This window comes from Symphalangus syndactylus, chromosome 6 (genome assembly GCF_028878055.3).
Source record: "Symphalangus syndactylus isolate Jambi chromosome 6, NHGRI_mSymSyn1-v2.1_pri, whole genome shotgun sequence".
Taxonomy (NCBI): domain Eukaryota; kingdom Metazoa; phylum Chordata; class Mammalia; order Primates; family Hylobatidae; genus Symphalangus; species Symphalangus syndactylus.
In genome coordinates, this window is record NC_072428.2 from 80016995 (window position 1) to 80038334 (window position 21340).

At 48.3% G+C, this 21340-nt stretch overlaps 1 protein-coding gene across 1 annotated transcript in view; it reads right to left on the reverse strand.

Moving 5' to 3' along the window:
- The window catches only part of VSTM5 (V-set and transmembrane domain containing 5), a 33450-nt gene extending 12547 nt beyond the window's left edge, over positions 1–20903 (reverse strand). Inside the window, exon 1 of the mRNA XM_055283289.2 lies at positions 20697–20903. Coding sequence (XP_055139264.1) covers positions 20697–20787 — 91 coding nt within the window. The 5' untranslated portion in view covers positions 20788–20903. The remainder of the gene's footprint in view (positions 1–20696) is intronic.
- Positions 20904–21340: the final 437 nt, after the last annotated feature.

Genomic DNA, 21340 nt, shown 5'->3' on the forward strand with positions numbered 1-21340 from the left:
AGCCAGTCTTCCCTAATGCTCTGGCTCCCTAATGCATCTCCAGGGTTCAGCATCCCATGCACCCCCATTTCAGTTGGGACCTCACTCCTGTCCCTGAGCTCACCACTGCACTTGCCACAGCTTCCTCAACAGCTGGGGACAGGCTCATTGGGTGCTGGCCTGCAGTTCCCTGAGGTTAGGTAATTTGCCCAATGTCACAGTAAGTGGCTGCGCAGAGATTCAAAACCTGAGTACTTTTCACTGTCCTAGTAATGAGCCAGGAAAGTTTGCAGGAGGCGGGGAAGGGAAAAGACACCCATTTAAGGTGGGGCATAAATTACAAGCTTTTAAAAGTGTGGGAAAGGGAGGAAGCCCAATCTCAGCTGACAGAAAAGTAGGACGACCCAGGAAGGCAGGAGAGATCCAAGACTCCTCAGATTTGGGACTTGGTGATTAAGAAGTGCAGGGTGGCCATGGGATAAGGAAGCTGACAGAGTGTGGGGCAGGGTGGGGGCAGGGCAGAGGCAGAACAGGACCCAGGAGGGTGTTCAAATAGGGCCATGACATGATCTGAACTGGGCTTCTGGAAGGACAATCTGGCAGAATTCATAATCTTACCATTTACATACATCACATGTACTGCCCTGGGCCCCCAACAGGTACTTGTTCTTTGGGAGAAACTAAGGCTGGAGCCTAAACAGCTGGGAACAGCTAGTGGTGCCCTGCATCCCCTGGCCACCCTGTGCCAGCCTCTGAGAGAAGGAGTAGTAAGAAGTGGGCATGCGTAGGGCAGGTCTGCCCAAGACCACGAGATCTTTGTAGAGAGAATTGTTGTCCTATTCATCTCAGAACCCCCAGTGCCCAGGACAGAGCCTGACACTTTGTAGATACTCAAAATATACTTGCATGAATGAACAAATGGTGACATGTGTGCCCTGCCTGTCAAACTGTTGCCAACCGGGAGAGAGCAGGAAATGAGTATCTCCGCTGAGCTGAGGGTTACTGGATCTAGCTGGGGAAGGTGCTGGAGGGACCCCTTTCCCAGCCCCAAGTCTGCTGAGAGTCAAACAGCTAGCAGGAGTAACAGCACAGGTTTGTTGTTTGGTTGGTTCTTTTTTGTTTGTTTGTTTGTTTGAGATAAGGTCTCACCGCTGAGGCTGGAGTGCAGTGGATGGGATCTTGGCTCACTGAAACCTCTGCTTCCTGGGCTTAAGCTATCCTCTAGCCTCACCTCCCGAGTAACTGGGACCACAGGCATATTGGCCAGGCCCGGCTATTTTTTTATTTTTATTTTTTTTGTAGAGATGGGGTTTTGCCATGTTGCCCAAGCTGGTCTTGAACTCCTGAGCTCAAAGCAATCCACCCACCCCAGCCTCCCAAAGTGCTGAGATTACAGGTGTGTGCCATCGCGCCTGGTAGTTTTTTGTTTTTTGTTTTGAGACACAGTCTTGCTCTGTGGCCCAGGCTAGAGTACGGTGGCGCAATCATGGCTCACAGCAGCCTCCACCTCCTGAGTTCAAGCAATCCTCCCACCTCAGCCTCCTTAGTAGCTGGGACAAAAGGTGTGCACTACAGACAGTGTTTCACCATGGTGTTCAGGCTGGTCTCGAACTCCTGGGCTCAAGCGAACCTCCCACCTCAACCTCCCCAAGTGCTGGGATTACAGGCGGCACAGTTTTAAGCCACAACTAAAATATCCATGTTGCTGTCCAACTCGCCATTCTTGAAACACCTGCCTGCCAGTAATTTGGGAAACACAGCTTTGTGTATGAGGTCAATACAGCATCCCCAAGTGATAGCTTTCCTGTTTAGTGGTGAAGAACAGTGCTGATGGCTGCCCTGGGCACACAGTTCACAGGTACCCATACCTCCTGTGAGCTCAGGTGGTAATTCCCCCTCTCAGTGCCTGATTGCTCAGAAACCAAAGCTCAGCTCATCTTGGAGAGGGCTCCCCATGATCTTTCTGTTTAATGGCCTTGGGAAGTCACCCAGATGTCAGCCAAACTCAAACAATGTAAACAGATGCAGGTTTAGGTGGAGGCTACCAGGCTGTTCCCCTTCATCAGGTTTCAGAATTTGTACCCAAACCAGGAAAATCACTCGAAAATGGCAAGTCACCATTCCTGTCAGTTAACACCTGTTAGATATCAGATGTTATACACCATTATCACAGCCCAGTGAAACCAATGCTGGGAAAGTTGACTGACCTGGCCATTATCAGACTGGCAAAGATGAAGAAGTTTGATAACATTATGTTGTCAGGAGTGCATGGAAGTTACTCTCAAACATTACTGTGGTGATTGTCAGTGGGTGGAACCTGCTTGGAGGGCATATGATGCAATCTGTAAAAATACTTAAATAGCACATACCTTTTGACCCAGAAATTCCACTTCTAATAATTTATCCTACAGATAAGATGGGCACATAGATGCAGAGAGATGTGTGTCAGTGTTGTCATGAAGCACAGTATAGTCAATTGTAGCAGCAAAAGACTGGAGATGCACCTGTGTGTTCACTGGTAAGGAACCAGTTAAATAAAATATCAGTATTCATGTTTTGGGATATTACAAAAATGTTCAAAAGAATGAGGCAAATCTATATGTGTTGACGTTAGATGATCTCAAAAATAATGAAAAAAGTAGAGGGCAGAACAGTGTATAGAGAATGATTCCACTTGAATAAAGTAATTATATGTGTATATACACACACTCACACATACACAGATAGACAAACAGTTATCCATATAAATGCATAGAACATCTCTAAGTTATTCTAAAAACTAGGAGCTGTGGTTGTCTTTGGGGAGGAGAATGAGTGTCTGGAATGGGAGAAGACTTTACATTTCACTTTATACTCTTTGGAACAATAGTAACATTTTAGCAAGTTTGTGAATTACTTAATAAATACACTGTGACTGTAAAAATACAAATACTGCATGCCAAGACTGAGTCTGAGCCTTAGAATCTTCACATTTGAAAATGTTTTTCACATATACACAATGAATAACCCCATGAGCATTATTTCAGTCTATGAAGGCAGGCAGGAGGCTTGGACTAAGGCACTATGCTTTTCCCTTCCTGGGCACTTGCTTATTTGATCACTACTTTACAGATGAGAAAACTGAGGGTCAGAGACGTAAGTGTCCAAGTCTTTGCTAAGTAAAAATTCAGAGCTGAGACTGGAACCCAAGTCTCTTTTCATGGTCCCACAGCTGCCCCTAATAAGATAAGGCACTTGAGTATAGAGGTGGAGTTTTACATTTCTTTAATGTTTCCCAAAATAGCACACGGCTCAGTGCTGGCGAAGACTTGGGAGACAGATATGACAAAAAGCAAAAGTCTAGACCTGGGCTGCCAATATGGTAGCTGCTAGCCACATGTAGCTGTTGAGTACTTGAAACTGACTAGTCCACACTGAGATGTACTCTAAGTAAAATGCACACCAGAATTTGAAGACTTAGTACTTAGTATGTTATACAGAATATAAAACATCTAATTAATAACTTGTTTTCCATTGATTACATGTTGAGATGATAATGTTTCTGGATATATCAGGTTAAACCAAATATATATTCAAAGTCAATTTTACATGTTTCTTTCTATATTTTTAATATGGCCACTAGAACATTTAGAATTACATACATGGCTGGGCATGGTGGCTCATGCCTGTAATCCCAGCACTTTGGGAGGCCGAGGCGGGTGGATCGCCTGAGCCTAGGAGTTCAAGACCAGCCTAGACAACATGGCGAAACCCCATCTCTGCAAAAAATACAAAAATTAGCTGGGCATGGTGGCATGCACCTGTGGTCCTAGCTACTTGGGTGGCTGAGGGTGGGAGGATAGCTTCAGCTCAGGAGGCAGAGGTTGCAGTGAGCTGCATTTCAGTCTGGGTGACACAGTGAGACCCTGTCTCAAAAATAAAATAGTATTACATATGTGGCTTGCATGTGAGCCTTGCATTATATTTCTATTGGAAAATGTTGGTATAAACGATCACTTCTCCAACTCTTGCCAAGAAAACAAAACTTGTTCCCTTGAGATTGTTCCACACTCTCCCCTCTCAACAATGTGAGCTCTCTGTCCCCAGTCCTTTCTCTTCATTGTTTAAACATGTTGGCGCCTTTTACTGCAAGTTACAGCATCATCCTGTGTCCCTCCAGCATACCCGTGGACAGCCCATCAGTGATCTCATCTACAGGAACATCCTCCATCTAGTCAACCTCAACCTCCACACCTTCTCTCCTTGTTTACTGTTCAATTCCTCCCCTTGGCCTCATCAGTCCTTCCACTCTGACTCCCTCTACTTTTCCCAATCCATCCTCCTCACTTCCCTCCCTACCCAGCCTCAGTTCCATCGCCCATCAGGACCTAAGCACTCCTGTCAATCTTTTCAACACCAGTACTTTCTGCCTTTTCATCATATCTACCTGGTAAGGCCCTAGTCCTCGGAGTAACAATGTTCTACTCTTTCTCTGCCTGTACATGAGTAGCCAACCCTGCAGGAGAATGTCACCTGGCAGACACTCTTCAGCACAACAAAGCACACTGTTTCTAGGATATACTCAAGATCACCAAACTCAACAGGGCCCCATCCTGCCAGACAATCTACTACATAAATTGACACTTCCTTTTCCCACAGTTACTATACAGGCTCCCTCCTCTTCCTGGGATGCTGCTGACACTTCCTTCTGATTTGGCGATAGCTCTGGCCCACCACACTCACCAGCTGTTTTTCCCATCTCTCTGGTAGCTGCTTCTCAGTATCTTTTGAGGGCTCATCCTCTTTGCTATGGTTTAAATGTCTGTCCCTGCAGAACTCATGTTGAAACTTAAGCCCCTGGGCATGTGTGGTGGCTCATGCCTGTAATCCCAGTACTTTGGGAGGTTGGGGCAGACGGATTGTTTGAGGCCGGGAATTCGAGACTAACTTGGCCAACATGGCAAAACTCCGGGTCTACAAAAAAATACAAAAATTAGCCGGATGTGATGATGTGCACCTGTAGTCCCAGCTACTTGGGAGGCTGAGGCAGGAGAATTGCTTGAAGCCAGGAGGTAGAGGTTGCAGTGAGCTGAGATCGTGCCACTGGGTGACAGAGCAAGACTCTGTCTTAAAAATAAATTTAAAAATAAAATAAGAAATTTAATCCCTAGTGTAATAGTATAAAGAGGTGGGGCCTTTAAGAGGTGATTGGGTCATGAAGGCTTTGCCTTCATGAATGAATGAACTCATTCATGGATTAATAGATTAGTGAGTTAATAGATTAGTGGGTTATCATGAGAGTGGGTCTGTTATAAAAGCCAGTCTGTTATAAAAGCCTCCTCACCACATGATGGCCTTTGCTGACTCAGAACTGTATAGAGAGGTCTCACCAGCAAAAAGGTCGTCACCAGATGTGGCCTTCAATCTTGGACTTCGCATCTTCTAGAACTGTAAGAAATAAATTCTTATGGCCAGGTGCAGGGGCTCATGCTTGTAATCCCAGCACTTTTGAAGGCTAAGGCAGGAGGAATGCTTGAGGCCAGGAGTTTGAGAGCAGCCTGGGCAGAAAAACAAGAACATATCTCTTAAAAAAAAAAAAAAAAATTAGCCAGGTGTGGTGGTGTACACCTGTAGTCGCAGCTACTCAGGAGACTGAAGGGGGAAGATCACTTGAGTCCAAGAGTTTCAGGCTTCAGTGAGCTATGATTGCATCACAGCTCTGAAGTCTGGGCAACAGAACAAAATCCTGTCTCTAAAAAATTTTTAAAAAAATTAAAAAGAAATTTCTTTATAAACTATGCAGTCTTTGGTATTTAGTTATAGCAACCAAAAATAGGCTAAGATACTCTGATCTGCCATTAAATCACAGAATTCCTTGAACTTGATCCTAGGCCCTGTCCTTTATTCTCTCCCTAGGTAATCCCATCTATGCATGCAGCTCTGAGTCCAGTTACTTCCAAATTCACATCACCAACACAACTGCACCTTTGAGTATCAGACTCATTAATCCAACTGTCTGCTTTACCTCTGCACCTGACAGTTGACAGGTACTTCAAAATCTACATCTTCAAAGATAAATTAAATGCACACAGAATTGAGTCTACAGCCATGACTATCTGGAAAGATACGGAAGAACTTGGTAACACCTATTGGCTCCAGGGGGTAAGGAGGAGGAACTCGGTGGCTGGAGGACAAGACAGGGAGGCTTTTACAGATACATATTTTGAATTTTGGACTGTGTGCAAATACTACCTATTCAAACATAAGCAAAAACTAAAGAAGCAAATTAATTTTAAAATAAAATAATAAATGTATAATCCTGTCTCCCAAATTTGGTTGTCTGGTGTCCCCAACCTCAGTGAAAGGCTCTCCCAGCCAGTCAGCTCCACAGGACACCATCCCGACACCTTCTCCTTCCTCATCCACTACATCCCATCTGTCACAAGGTCCTGTCAATTTTACCTCCAACATGTAACTTAAATCTGATTTGTGTGCTCTTTCTTCTACCATCACCCTAGTCCAAGCCACCAATTCATGAATGGTGGCAATGGTCTTTCAATGTGCCTCACCATGCCTGCTTAATCCCCGCTAACTTACTGTCTACACAGCATCCTGAGTGATATTTTCAAAACTTCATTGTATTTTGTCACCCTCCTGTTTAAAACCCTTGTCTGGCTCTCCATTGCTCTAGGAATGAAGTCAAACCCCTTCAAAGGCTTGACTGGCCAGGTGTCGTTTGGCTCCTGCCCATCACTTAGGCCTCAGCATCCTCAGCTTGCCCTCATATCCTGAGCTGCAGGCACACTGCCCTTTCTTCAGCCCCTTGGATTCATCTCGTTCTCTCACACTGCAGGGACTTAGTATAGGCTACTCCCCCTGCCTGCTCCCTCCCTTGTTTGCCGTTAACCTTTATTCATCCTTCAGATCTCAATCATCACCTCTTCTGGGAAGTCTATCCCAACTCCAGGCTAGGTCAGGTCTCTTCTTGTATGTTTTCATAGCACTTTTCCATCATAGTAACTATCACAGTTTGTAAGTATACACTTGTGTGGGTATTTGACATCTGTTCTCCCTTTAGACTGTAAGTTCCATGAGGGCTGGAGTTACCTGTTTGTTTCCCTGTTGCAGCCCCAGAACTCTGCAGAGTGCCTGGAACATGGATGGGAATTTCTGCTCAGTGACTCCCCTTATAGGGTTGTACATCTGATCTGGGGGTGGGGGGTACAGAACCCAGAACTATGCCAAGCTGAGCACAGGATCAGAACTTTGGACTCCACAGCCAGTTCTTGTGTGACCCTTGGGACCCAATTTGCCTCCTTCTTTTTGTCTGAAAAAAAAAATACATATACACACACACAAACAACACACACACATATATTTTGAGATGGAGTCTTGCTCTGTTGCCCAGGCTGGAGTGTAGTGTCACGATCTCGGCTCACTGCAACCTCCACCTCCCGGGTTCAAGCGATTCTCCTGCCTCAGCCTCCTGAGTAGCTGGGATTACAGATGTGTGCCACCACGCCTGGCTAATTTCTGTATTTTTAGTGGAGCTAGGGTTTCACCATGTTGGCCAGGCTGGTCTCGAACTCCTGACCTCGGGTGATCTGCCCACCTTGGTCTCCCAAAGTGCTGGGATTATAGGTGTGAGCCACCTTGCCCAGCCTGAAATATATTTTTGATCCTTCTGTGTAAACATGCCTGTATCACACACATGCATGTGCATGCACCCATGCTTCTACGTATGCCCTCATGCACACAGAGCCCAGTTTCTGAGTTCCTGGCAACTGGGGCCACATAGGGAAGGAATCCCAGGAAATGTCAGGGAAGCAAGGGCTTCAGAGGAAATCAGTCAAACAGAAGTGGGTTCCAGTATCAATCTGCCCTTTGTTAATATCATGACTTTGGCCAAATTAGCTCAAAGTCACTGACTCTCCATTCCTCATGTGTAAAACAAGGATGTCCATAGATATCTCACAGATCGGATATGTTAGAAAGAATGAAAGTGAATGCAGTATGCCGAATGCCTAGCACAGTGCCCTCACCCCACAAATAATAAATTGTAGGCACGGGTATACCAGGGCTATATGCCAGCCACACCCAGAAGAATCTTAGGACTAATCAGAAGATAATTCATGGTGTGCCTCAGGTTGTTGCAAACACACCCATAAAAAAAGGAATTTTTAAAATAAAACAGGCAAACTGCTTCTCTGACTCTTAAGAGGAAACTCAGCCAACTGCGTGGCACAACTGATTGAGAGCAACGGGGGCCGAGAGATCTGCCGGCGGGTGCAGAGGGTGGCAGAAGAGGGCAAGATGCAGGGGGGTGGGGGTGGGAGTGTGCAGGGAAAGCCAGAAAAGGCCCCTCCCAATCCCTGCTGGGGAGAGCACATACAGTGGAGCCGAAAGACCCAGGTTCTATCTGGGCTGCACACGCTATAGCTGGGCGACTCTGCACAAACCCCTTCCCCTTTCTGAGCCACTTCGTGGCTTTTCTGTTAATGATTCAATTTTAAAAACAAAGTCAGGCATGGTGGCTCAGGCCTGTAATCCCAGCACTTTGGGAGGCCAAGGCGGGTGGATCACTTGAGTCCAGAAGTTCGAGACCAGCCTGGCCAATGTGGAGAAACCCCGTCTCTACTAAAAATACAAAAATCAGCCAGGCGTGGTGGGGGCAACTGTAGACATAGCTACTCAGGAGGCTGAGGCAGGAGAATCGCTTGAACCCGGAAGGCAGAGGTTGCAGTGAGCCAAGATCAGGCCACTGCACTCCAGCCTGGGCGACAGAGCCAGACTCCATCGTAAAAAAACCCACAAAAAACAAAAACAAAAAAGCAACCAGGCCGAGCACAGTGGCTCACACCTGCAATCCTAGCACTTTGGGAGGCCGAGGTGGGCAGATCACTTGAGCCTAGGAGTTCAAGACCAGTCTTGCCAATATGGTGAAATCCTGTCTCTAAAAAAAAAAAAGAAAAAAAAAGCCGGGTGTCGTGGCGCTGGCGCCTGTGTTCCCAGCTACTGGGGAGGCTTAGGTGAGGAGGATAACTTGAGCCTGGGAGGTAAAGGCTACAGTGAGCTGAGATCGCACCACTGCTCTCCAGCCTGGGTGACAGAGCGAGACCCTGTCTCAAAAAAATAAAATGAATAAACAAACAAAACCATACAGGTAAGAAAGCTTGACAGCCAGGAACAATTCCAGGGGCACAAGCCCTGATTCCAGACCAAGAGAATTCAGTCTCCTTCCACTCAAGAAGCATTTGGGGAAGGACAGGGTTGGGGACCAACATTTAAGGAGCTCCTGCTCTTGGGCCCACACTCCAGCTCCACTCCGGAGTCCCTAATGAGTGAATTCAGCTGCCCAGGCAGCAGCGCCAGGCTCTTCTTACAGCCCAGCCCCTGCAGAAAGGGCCTTGAGATTGGCCCAAGGCTGATACCTGATCTGAACTGGGCCAATCAGATTCTCTGTCCCACGAGTGTGAACTTAGGATGCGGGGCCTCTTGGGCCCTATGGTGGCCCCAAGAGACAGGCTGCTTCCTGGAGGCCACAGTAAGTGGAATAGAGAAAGCTGGTCCTGGCAAGAGGCTGCCGGGCAGCAGGAGAGACTGGGCTCCTGTGGCCCAGGGACTGCTGGGGAAAGGAGCTGCTGCCGTGGACACATATGGCTTCTGGGGTCCTGGTTCCAGGTCTAGGGAGAGGCCTGGCACTTCTGCCCATGGCAAGTACCTCTGCTTCCCTCTGAATGCACTTTCCCTTGGGTGTCTCCTGCTCCTTACAAGTTATTTGGCCTCCCTGAATCTGTTTCTTCAGGCGTAAAGTGGAAATAGCAACGCCTGCTTTGCATGGTTGTGAAAACTCAGAGTATGACACGCAGTAAGCACTCTCTATGAGGTGCATTAAAAAGAAATATTATCATAGTCCACCAGTGTCAGCTTGAGGAAGTGGGGCAGTGGCGTGATCAGGCCTGGTAGGGCATGGGTGGGAACTGCAGGCTATAGGTAAGGATGGAATCTAGGTAGTGGTTGGTTCCATTCAGACCTGTGCTCTACCCAAAGCTCCTGCCCTTTTTGCCTGTTGTGGTTTGAATTGTGTGTCCCCAAAAAGATATGTTGGCGTCCTAACCAGAACTCAGAATGTGACCTTATTTGGAGACGGGGTTGTTACAGAGGTAATCAAGTTAAAATGAGGTCATTACGGTGAGCCCTAATCTAATATGATCCTTCTAAAAAGGGGACATTTGGATATAGAGACATCATGTGCATGGAGAGAATGCTGTGTGAAGATGAACGCAGAGATCAGGGGATGCATCTGCAAGCCAGGGAATGCCAGATTGCCAGCAAACCACCTGAAGCCAGGGAGCAACATGGAACAGTCCCTCTCACAGGCCTCAGAACTAACCAGCCCTGCTGACACCTTGATCCCAGACTTCTAGCCTGTAGAACTTGGAGACAATGAATTTCTGTTGTTTAAGCCACCCTAGCAAATGCCCTTCTGTGGCTTTTATTTCCAGAAATAATTGTCCTCAGTTTTCTGATTGGAAAGGACTGAATCAGCTAATCTGTTGTTTTCAAAACTTGATTGTGCATTAGATCATCTGGGGAAGGTTTTACAACACTCTCCTGGATCAATTAACTCAGCATCTGAGGGTGTGACCAAGGCCTCTGTGATTTTTTAAAACTTCCCATGTGTTTCCAGCATGCATCAAGATTGATAATCACTGAGCTAATCCACACTGAGGTGTTAGCAGCTGAAGACCATTTATTAGAATTCCTTTACAGCAGGCACAAAGCCTGAAGCCAAAGAACTATGTGAAAGAGCAATGTTGGAGACACTAGGGACAGCTCTTTCAGGAAGATAGTTGGGGTAAGTGGACTATTTCTGGCATCACTCAAATTTTACTGTATCTGGCTAGTCCTATTTCTAGGGATGCTCTGGGGGCTTAGGAGGAAGAACAGGCAGGCAAAGTCATTCCATTTGCTCCCTCCACCCCCTTCAAAACTCTTAACACAGTGGTTCTCAGCATTTGGCTCCATTAGAATCACCTGGAGGTGATCACTGAACCAGATTGCAGGGCCCGATCCCCAGTTTCTCATTCAGTAGGGTGAGGTGAGTCCTAAAAGTGCATTTCTAACAAGTGCTTCTGAGGCAGGAGAATAGGGTCTGCAGGCAGGGAACTTAGGGCCCATTCGTGCTGACTTCCTAAAGCTGAATCAAGAGACAACACCAAGGTCTGGGGCAGGGAATCTGAGGCCAATTCATGATAATTTCCTAAAGTTAAATAAAAGGGAAAACACCTGGGTCTCGGGGCAAGGCACCTAAGGCCAATTAACGAAAACGTCCTAAAGCTAAACCAAAAGGAAAAACCCCACCTTCGCAGGCCCAAAGGCTACTCTCTCTACGCCTCTCCCTCTCCTCCAGATCTCAGAGGGAAAGGGAGAGTGCCTTGGATTGGCCTCTGGCCAAGCATGGGCCATCTCTTTATCTGCATAGGCCACCAATTCACTTCAGCCTGTAATTAGCCACGAACCTAATCCTTCATCCAGGTAAGAGGTAACCAACAGGGACTTCAAAAGGAGTACTTATAACCCAGAAAACATTGTAAACTCTGGCTCAGGCTGCCCCCACCTTGCGGAGTGCCTTCTTGCTGTAACAAATCCCTGCTTTTGCTGCTTCATTCCTGTGTTTCATTCCTTTGTTACTTCATGTGTTTTGTTGAATTCTTTGTTCAAAACACCAAGGACATGGACAACTCACTCAAGGCTTTCCTTCTGGTAACACCTAGGTGATGCTTCCTCCACCCTCTTCAAAACTCTGACAGTGGTTCTCAGCATTCAGCTCCATTAGAACCACCTGGAGGTGATCACTGAACCAGATTGCAGGGCCTGGTCCCCAGTTTCTCATTCAGTAGGGTGACACTGCTGGTGGTCCCGGAACTGTACTTTTAGAACTTTGGCTGAAAGGATTCTGTAAGACCTCAGGGCGAAGAGGACACCAAGGATGCCCTCAGGGTCCCAGGAGGCCAGGCCCTCCTCTCCTCTGACACTGCTCTGCTAACACTGTACCTACCAGGCAGGGCCTAGTCTGTGATGCAGCAGTTCTTATCTTGGTTCCTGGGAAGTTTTGGGACACGCAGTCATTAACAGAACCAGGGTCAATGGATCAAGAGTGAAAGGACACAGGTTCTGGTGAACAGAATTGAGGCAGTGAGTGTAGAACAGTTGCATTCATGGATTCTAGAGTCAGACTAACTGGTGTTCAAAATTTAGCTGTGCCAGTAACAACTGTGTGAACTGGGGTAAATGAATTATCTTCTTTCAGCCTCTGTTATGGTACCTAGGAAATAAGGATAATATAATAGTGCTGGGCCCACCTCCTGCAGCAGAATAAAGTTTAAATGAGACAATATATGTAAAGAGCTTATCAGTCTCTAACACTTGGTGATAGCTCAATAAATAGTAGCTATTATTAATGAGAATTCTTTGAAGATGCACAGGCTTTTTTGGTAAGGTAATGATCTCCCCATCCTTGGGGGTATGTAAGCAGAAGCTGGAGTTGTAACAGGGATTAAAGCAGAAGATCTGAGACCTGGAGTGTTGGAGGAGGAGGCTGGTTCTTCTGCTCCAGATCACATAATAGAACTGGAATAAGCATTTGTAAACCTACGATTCACTTCTGAAGTGTGGCAAGACTGGGTGACCTGAAATTCTTCCCTGTGGAATTCCTTCTAGAATCTTCCTACCACACCTTTTCCAGGCACCAAGAGCCACCTTGCTGGAAAGCTGGACTCTTTTTCTGAAAGACCACAGGGTATGTAAAAGCCACTGCCATGATTCTAATCCCATGCCAAGGAAGCAAGGCATGACAGCAGCCACTGCCTCACCCTGCACCAGCGTGCGAGGGGTTTGGGAGCTGGCTGGGTTTGCCCTCTGCAAAGCTGGGTGGCAAGACTGAGTCAGGCCTGGGCCAGCGGCCAGCCTGGGGAACTAGAAGGTGCGGTCAGTAAATGTGTGTTGAACAGGAAGATAAGGGAGGAAATGAGGTGTTGTTATCTCCCAACAATTCTTTTGGGGGGACTTTATAAGATGCCTGAAGGCACTTGGAAGAGGGGTATAGAGCGATCAAAATATCATTCAGGGCCAGGGACAGTGGCTCATGCCTGTAATCCCAGCACTTTGGGAGGCCAAGGCAGGTGGATCACGTGAGGTCAGGAGTTCGAGACCAGCCTGGCCAGCATGGCGAAACCAAAAATATAAAAATTAGCTGGGTGTGGTGGTGCACACCTGTAATCTCAGCTACTCAGGAGGCAGAGGCAGGAGAATCACTTGATCCTGGGAGGCGGAGGTTGCAGTGAGCTGAGATCACGCCACTGCACTCCAGCCTGGGCGACAGAGTGACACTCTGTCTCAAAAAAAAAAAAAAAAAAAAAAAGAGAGAGAATTCAGGCACATGCATAACTGGATACCACAGGTTAAATTCTCCTCCAGAAAAACAGAAAAACTATTAGGCCAATTCTTCTTTATCCTTTAAAGTTTCTGTTTAAACATCATTTCCTCCAGGAAGCCTTCCCCAATCCCTAGCACCAGGTTAAGGGTCCCATTTCTGTGTTCCCGTTGTTCCCTGTTTCTCTCCAGCAACACACTTATCCCCCTCTGTTGCAATTCCTCTTGATGAATGGTTCATCCTCCTCGATCTGCCGTCAGCTATGTGAACACAGGGGTTGGTCTGTCTTGGTGACCATTGAATCCCCAGGGCCTAGCACAGTGCCTGGCACTGTGGACTTCTCATATGTACCTGAATGAATGAATGAATGTCTTTAGGCAAGTCCCTCAACTTCTCTGAGCCTCAGTGTCTGCACCTATAAAATAAGGACTAATGGCATCTCGTTGCAGGCTAACTCTGAAGATGAATCAAAGGCAGCTGTTACAGTGCCTGTCATGAAGTGCTTGGTAAGCAGTCACAGTTATTATTGTCTTGTAATTGTTATTTATTAAGTTATTAAAAACTGAGGAGATACTGGCTTTTCATCTCTTCGGTTGGCTGAAGGCTATTATCAGTGATCTTTCTAAACCACACATCTAGCTGTCTTCCCTGGCTCTGACAGACCTCAGTAATCTGGTCTCAACTTTCTTTTCCATCTACATCTCCCATGACTCCTCACCGCCAATTCCAGTTGTACCAAACTACGGACCATCCCCCACTGGGTCTTTATTCACTCAGCCTCAGCTCAGCTCACCGCTTTCCCATTCTCAGGTTCCTGCTCATTCTTCAAGGCCCATCTTTAATGTCATCTCCTCTGCCAGGCCCCACTAGGCTCCCACAGCACAGCTCATGCCAGCCTTCCACTCACGTTAGATGACTGACTGCCCGTCTCCCCTGTTAGAAGGTGTGGCAGGTATCACATTGTGCTTATGTCCGAATCACCAGCACACAGCAGTATATGATGTGACTCATACAAGCACAGGCTGTCGAATTGAATAGACCTGACATAAAGGAGCAAGTTCTGGTTCAAGAACCTCTGAAATCCCATCCCGAAGTGCGTGGAAGGCTTGGTGGTTGGGGAGAGGAGAGAGGAGCTCTGGTGTTCTGCTTTGAGGCATTGGCTTTCAAAAAGAATGTGATCCAGTCCCGGAGTGAGTCTGGGGCAGGAATCTTGTATGAGTACAGAAGGGCAAACTGTCAGAGGAGCTTGACATTAGGTCCCCTTACCCGTGCCTAGTGCCGAAGGACCCACATCTCCCTTCTCCTCTGGCACTAGTGTAGGGGTCTACTGGAGGAATTATTCCAGCACCTTCCACCCAAGATGCAAAGCCTTCCCAAGCTCCAAGACCTTCCCAAGCTCCATTCCCTTAACCATCAGACAACTAGTTAGACTGAATACAACGAAATTAACACGAGTCGAAAAGCCTGATTAAAGTAAAGAATGATCACTCCTTCTACTGGCCCACAAAGAGAAAGTGATTGTCCTCACAATTCGCCAGTGCTAAGAACTCTCTCTCTCTCTCTCTCCTTACCTGACTACCTCCTACCTTGCCATCAAGACCTCCTCTTCAAGAAGCTCCTCCCATTCCAAACCGAGCTAGCTGCCTTTCTCAGTGCCCCCAGGGCATCTGACAGTGAATCAGCTGCTTAGGTTTTGACTTAGGATCCCTCAGTGCAGGGCCCCGCTGCTACCCCAGCTCTTGGCAAGCTGTTCTAGGCACAGTGCATGCTCAGAAACCATTTACTGAGCCGAACCAAACATCCCAGCAAAGTAGCCTTGTCTTCTGCCCTCAGCCTGGTGGGAAAGTATTTTCAGGCTTGTCAGGATAAAACCACAAAGACACAGGTGAGACTCTAAGACACAACGTTGGGTGTTCTGAGAACAGCAGGAGGGAGATGTGGTGAACCAGCTGTTTCCATAGGATCAGACTAATGGAGGGGAATGGTCTAGTCTAGTGCAGTAGTTCTCTGGCCACACTTTGGAACCACTGAGGAACTTAAAAGCAAAACAAAACAGTGTCTAGGTCCTGCCCTCAGAGATAGTGATCTAATTGGTCTACAGCAGGATATGGGCATCTTACAAGGTCCGTGTACACTCAGAGTAAGATGACCCCACATACGGGGCTTACACACACCACTGGGATTGGCATGGGCGCTGTCAGCTGAGGATTCTCTGCAGCAGGGCTCCTCTGGGGTCAGCATGGCATGGGCCTGAGCTGCCCCAGGGTGTGCCTCAGCAGAGAGAAAGGCTAGTATGCTCCCTTGACCAGCTGGACACATGGACAAAAAATGTCCTGTGCTCCTTTTACTGTCCAGTGTGTCATTTTTCCTTTTCCTAAAGGGATAACGGGTGCCTTCCCAGCCCAGCAAAGCAGTTATAGGAGGGGAGAGTCATTTCCAGCTTGAAACTTGTCAATCCCCACCCCTCCCACTCTCATTCCTGCTGGATAAGTAATTACTTTCCAACCCCAAGCCCATTTTCCAGGGAAAATCCAGGTGCAGAGAAACCAGCATCTTGAGTGCACAATAGGGCTTCAGCATCAGTGGGGTCTCTGAGTGGGGCAGTGGCTAAGTTCCCATAGGTGCATGCTAGGGCAACTTCCACTCCCTCTTCCCTTGTCAGGTCCCCAGAGGCATTGTGCACCTATTTTTTGAGCACCTGTTATATGCCTCCAATTCTCTTCTCCACCCTGTCCTGCTGTACACACTTACTCATCTTTCAAGAGTCAACCTCACCTGCTTCATAAAGTGTTTTCTGACTTGCCAGGCAGGATGTCTCCCATGACTGGCAGAAGCAACACACATTCTCTTTGGAAGAACTCAGCTTCAATCCAGGCTGACAAAAATTGTAGTAAAGCCTTTTTGTGAGTTTGTTTTAGAGACAGGGTCTCACTATGTTGCCCAGGCTGGTCTCAAACTCCTGAGCTCAAGTGATCAAGTGATCCTCCCACCTCAGCCTCCCGTGTAGCTGGGACTGCAGGTGTGTGCCACTGTGCCCAGCTCCAAAGCTATTGATTTATAACATGAATTCTGACTTTAGATATAGTAAAAGTTGTTTTTTTTTTTTTCCCCCAAAGAGTCTTACATCAGATAAGGGATATAGCTGTCCTTAGGTCCTGGGGATAATGGAGAGGACAGCCTCCTGGCCCTTGCCCCGCTCCCAGACCAGTAGGGAGCATACTCAGGAAGGCTCTTGGAGATCAGGAAGTAAGACATTTGTGTGACTTTCCGGTTGACTCCACCCCCCACCCCACCAACAGCTTCAATTTTGTCTTTCAGGCATTTTCTGAGATGTGGAGGAGGTGTGTGTGCAGGGGTGCCCATCAGCCAGGGAGCTGACACTTCTTCCATACGATGTGCGCATCACTAGCACTGCACACATCACTCTGTATGAGGAATTTCTCTCCCCTGAGTGAGGGCTAAAAGCTGAAAGCTTAGTTGTCCATCGGTGGGGCCTGGCTAAGTAAAAAGCAGCATATTTATATGATGACATATGTAGAGAAGTTGAAAGGAATGCACTTCCTTTATCAACATGGATAGAGCTAAAAAACATTGGCGTAAAACTAAGTTGCTGAATAAACAGTACAGAATGATTGCATTTAAAAAAAATTTTTTTTAATTTTTTTTTTTTTTTTTTTGAGATGGAGTCTCACTCTGTCACCAGGCTGGAGTGCAGTGGCGTGATCTCAGCTCACTGCAACCTCTGCCTCCCGGGTTCAAGCGATTCTCCTGCCTCAGCCTCCCAAGTAGCTGAGACTACAGGCGCCTGCCACCACGCCCGGCTAATTTTTGTATTTTTAGTAAAGACGGGGTTTCACCGTGTTGGCCAGGATGGTCTCAATCTCTTGACCTTGTGATCCGCCCGGCTCGGCCTCCCAAAGTGCTGGGATTACAGGCATGAGCCACCATACCTGGCTCCATGATTGCGTTTTTTAAAAGTACATTGGAAACTCACTTTTTTTCCAGGGGGTACATTTGTATGTATGCAAAAAATATTTTTTATAAATCTGAAAAGACAGTGCAGAGTGAGACCACACCTCCTTTGTCTCTGTTTGATCAGGGATCAGCGCACGGCCCACGGCAACATAGTAGGTGCTTCTAAGATGTTTGCCACATGGATGGCAGCATTGGGCAGCTGCTGAGGACTTATGGAGTGATGGACCCAGAGTCTCATAAAGGGCCTCGAGAGGATTCCTCCTATACTGGCTCCCTCCTCATCCCATCCGCCCCCACCTTCCACTAAGCCCAGAACCCACAGCTCCATTCTGGCTGTGGCATCCCTGGGTCTGTCCACTCCCTCCTCAGCTTCAGATTCAGCCCTAGCCGTGTTCCTCTATTTTCCTGAGGACTGGCCCCGCTGTGTATATGTGTGTGTGTTGGGGGAGCTGACTGTTACTTAGCAACTGGGATTGGAACAAAGCAGGTTGATTCTGGCCCAGACCATTAACTAAACTATCCTACTATAGTCTTGGATCAAGTAATTCCAAATGAGAGGGAGCACTGGGTGGGTACTCGTGAGCCTGATGGCTAATGTACTGGGAAAGGACATGAACAAATGTTCTAGAAAGGTGCCTGGCCTGGTGGGGAAGCCTGCCAGCTTTCCGAGCCCATAAGTCCTTGTCCTAGTCAGCTTGGGCTGCCGTAACAGATGACCATAGACTAATGTGGCTTAAATCATAGTTATTTCTCACAGTTCTGGAGAGGCTGGGAAGCTCAAGATCAAGGTGCCGGTTTTTGGTGAGGGCCTTCTTCCTGGCTTGCTAATATCCATTTTCTTGCTGTGTCCTCACACAGCTGGGAGGGAGAGCTCTGGTCTCTCTTCCTCTTCTTATAAGGACACTAATCCCATTATGGGATCCCACCTCATGACCTCATCTAAACCAAATCACCTCCCTGAATCCCCTCCTCCAAATACCATCACACTGGAGGTTAGGGCTTGAATATATGAATCTTGGGAGGACCCAGACATTTGTAGGGGAAAGGTTTCAAAAGCAGGGTGTTTGGCATTCTTTAACTCAGACTTCAGGGTAAATAGTGAATATCAGAGGTTCTGGATGAAGCTTTTGACACAGGCAGAAGAGGTAGAGCATGCAGGGAACTGGTAGGAAGGAGGAGGCCTACTCTTCATCATTATGGCTGGCTCCAAAGCACAGGCTTCATTCAGGCAGGCACACATTCATTTAATGTCTTTTAAGGGTACAGGCCCTGGCTAGCACTGGGCAAGTGCTAGGGTCCCAGAGTTGAAACAGAGTGCTTGCCCTCCTGGAGCTTACTGCTGTGCATGAGACAGGTCTCAATGGAAAACTGCAAACTTTTACCTGGCCTCCAGGTTTTGCATGTGCTGTTTTGTCTGGTACACCCTGCATTCCCTTCGTCCCGTCCCCCCAGCTGCTCCTACCCATCTGGCAGGTATGGGCGAGTGGGGCTGTTTTGGGGAAGTTTGCTCAAGTCTGGATTCTGAGACACTAGGGCTCCCAGAACATGGCACCTCTTGCCTCTCAAGGCTTGCCATTGCAAGGCTGCCCCTCTTGTTTGCTTGTCTGTCTTCCCCATGACACCTGAGCTTCCTGAGAACAAAACTGTGAACCACCATATCCTAGGTACCCACTGCGGCCTGCTTCCTGCAGGGAGAGGGTACAGTCAATGAGTGAATGAATGAATGAATTATACACTATCACGAATAGCTCGTCCCTGAGCATGAGGGGTATCTGAACAGATGTGTAAGTATGGTGATTAGAAACAAGTGCTAAAGGTTTGAGAAATAATAGAAAAAGCCACTGCAATGACAAACACACCCATCCACCTGCTCGAGACTAACAACCAACTGTTTCTTGATCCACAGCTGCCAGAGGAACATGCCTCTGTCTTACTGGGTTTCTGAGATTTGCAACCTCTGAAGCTGGGTTCTAGCCAGAGAGGTGTAAAGGTCAATTGTTAGATCGTTCAGTCACCTTGAATAAGTAACATAATATTTTTTTTTTCTCTCTCTCTCTCTTTTTTTCTTTTTCTTTCGCTTTGGAGAAGGTCTCATTCTGTTGCCCAGGCTAGAGTGCAGTGACACGATCAGGGCTCACTGAAGCCTCAATCTCCTGGGCTCAAGTGATCCTCTCACCTCAGCTGCCCCACCGCGCACCCCAGTAGCTGGGCCTACAGGCACAGGCCACCACACCCAGCTAATTTTTTCATACAGAGTTTTGCCATGTTGTCCAGGCTGGTCTTGAACTCCTGGACTCAAGGGATCCACTGGCCTCGGCCTCCCAAAATGCTGGGAATACAGGCATAAGTCACTGCGATCGGCTTATAACATTTCTGTGCCTCAGTTTCCTCACTTGTGAAACAGGAATAAGAGTAGTTTATTAGGGTTGCCGTAAGGACTAAATGAGAGGGGTCTTGTAAAGTCTGAGGGATGGTGAATGCATAAATGCTTAATAAGTGCTGGCTCTTACTACAGGGCCTCTCACCTCCAGCGGCCCTGCTCTGTCATTCTCTAAACCTCAGTTGGCCCATGTGTAAGATGGGAGTGCAAATGGTAATGATTAAATGAGAAAATAAAACTGTGCTAGGATCTGTTGTTTGTGTCCAAGAGAGCCTGTGGGACTACGCTTCACATTCAGGCTTACCAGGCTGGGGATTCCGGTCCGGCCATCCAAAGCGAATCTGCTCAGTGCGCTGGTCGCGAGGACCACCTCCAGCCTGGGGACTTCAGGCCACAACGCCCAACCCAAACCCCAGAACCGTTTTTCTCACGGGAGCAGGCTGCTGTGGGTTCGTCTGACTGATCAAGGAGGCCTGATTATTCTCCTAGGAGATGACCCGGGAAGGCCATAGAGGGGTCCCCACAGTAGGGGGCGGCGCACGGACTGCAATCTGGTTATTCCAGGAAAAAGAAATAAAAAACGTTGCAGAGGCGGTGACCACAGGGCTGGGAGCCGGTTATCTCTGGGCCACCTTCCAGCTCTGATAACTGCAGGCTGGGCTCGCCGGGTGGGGCGGGCGCCCCGAAGTGGGCCGGGGTGCCGCGGCCGGTAGCCTCTGCTTTGCCCAGCCCCTCCCGCCCCTCCCGCCACGGTTGGCGCCGGGTCTCCAGGCCGCGCCCAACCCCACGGGGAAGCGGCGCGGTGCCTGCCAGCCCGAGCTCACCGCGCGCCCTCAGTCGGACAAGGTGGGCGAGGGCCAGGGGGGCCGCTGCTAGACCCCGGGACCCGCCCGCGACCCCCTACCCATTCCCGCTCCCCCAGCACCCGGGGCGTCCCCCGGAGCTTACTCTGCAGACAGCGGGCTGTGGCCAGGCAGAGGGCGAAGAGTCCTAGGGAGATGCCTCGGGTCTTCCTCCTCCCGCTGGGCAGAGGCCTCATGGGCGAGCCCGGGGCCTCGCGGGCCGGGGTGTGTGCTCGCCGCACCGCGCTGCAGCTCCTATGCAGCCTTCTCTATTCCTCCGCCTCTGGCTCCCTCAGGTTCTTTAGGGCCAGATGCAGATGAGCTGGTTGTACTCTGGTTGAACCAGTTCCCAAGGATAGAGAGCGGGGCGGGGGGGGGGGGGGGGGGGGGGGTGTTGCGGGGGAGAGAATTAATATGGGAAGGGATGGGAATGCACAGACTCAGAGGTAAATAATGGCAAATAATGAGCAGCCTCCTTCCGTTCACACCCATTTTACTGGTATTGATTCAAGGTTAGGCTGGATGCTAGGTGGCAGGAAGGAGGGAAAGTACTAGCTATTGCTTCAGGACAGAGCTAGTCATTGGCATCATGGGCAAAGGGAAGGCTTTTAGGAAAGTGAAATGACAGCCTGGAGTGACAGGGATGAGGGGAGGGGGTGGGGAGACAGGCTGCCCTGATGGGAACCACTGCACAGTGATGATATTCATCCATCTATCCACCCATCTGTCCATCCATCCATCCCTCCATCC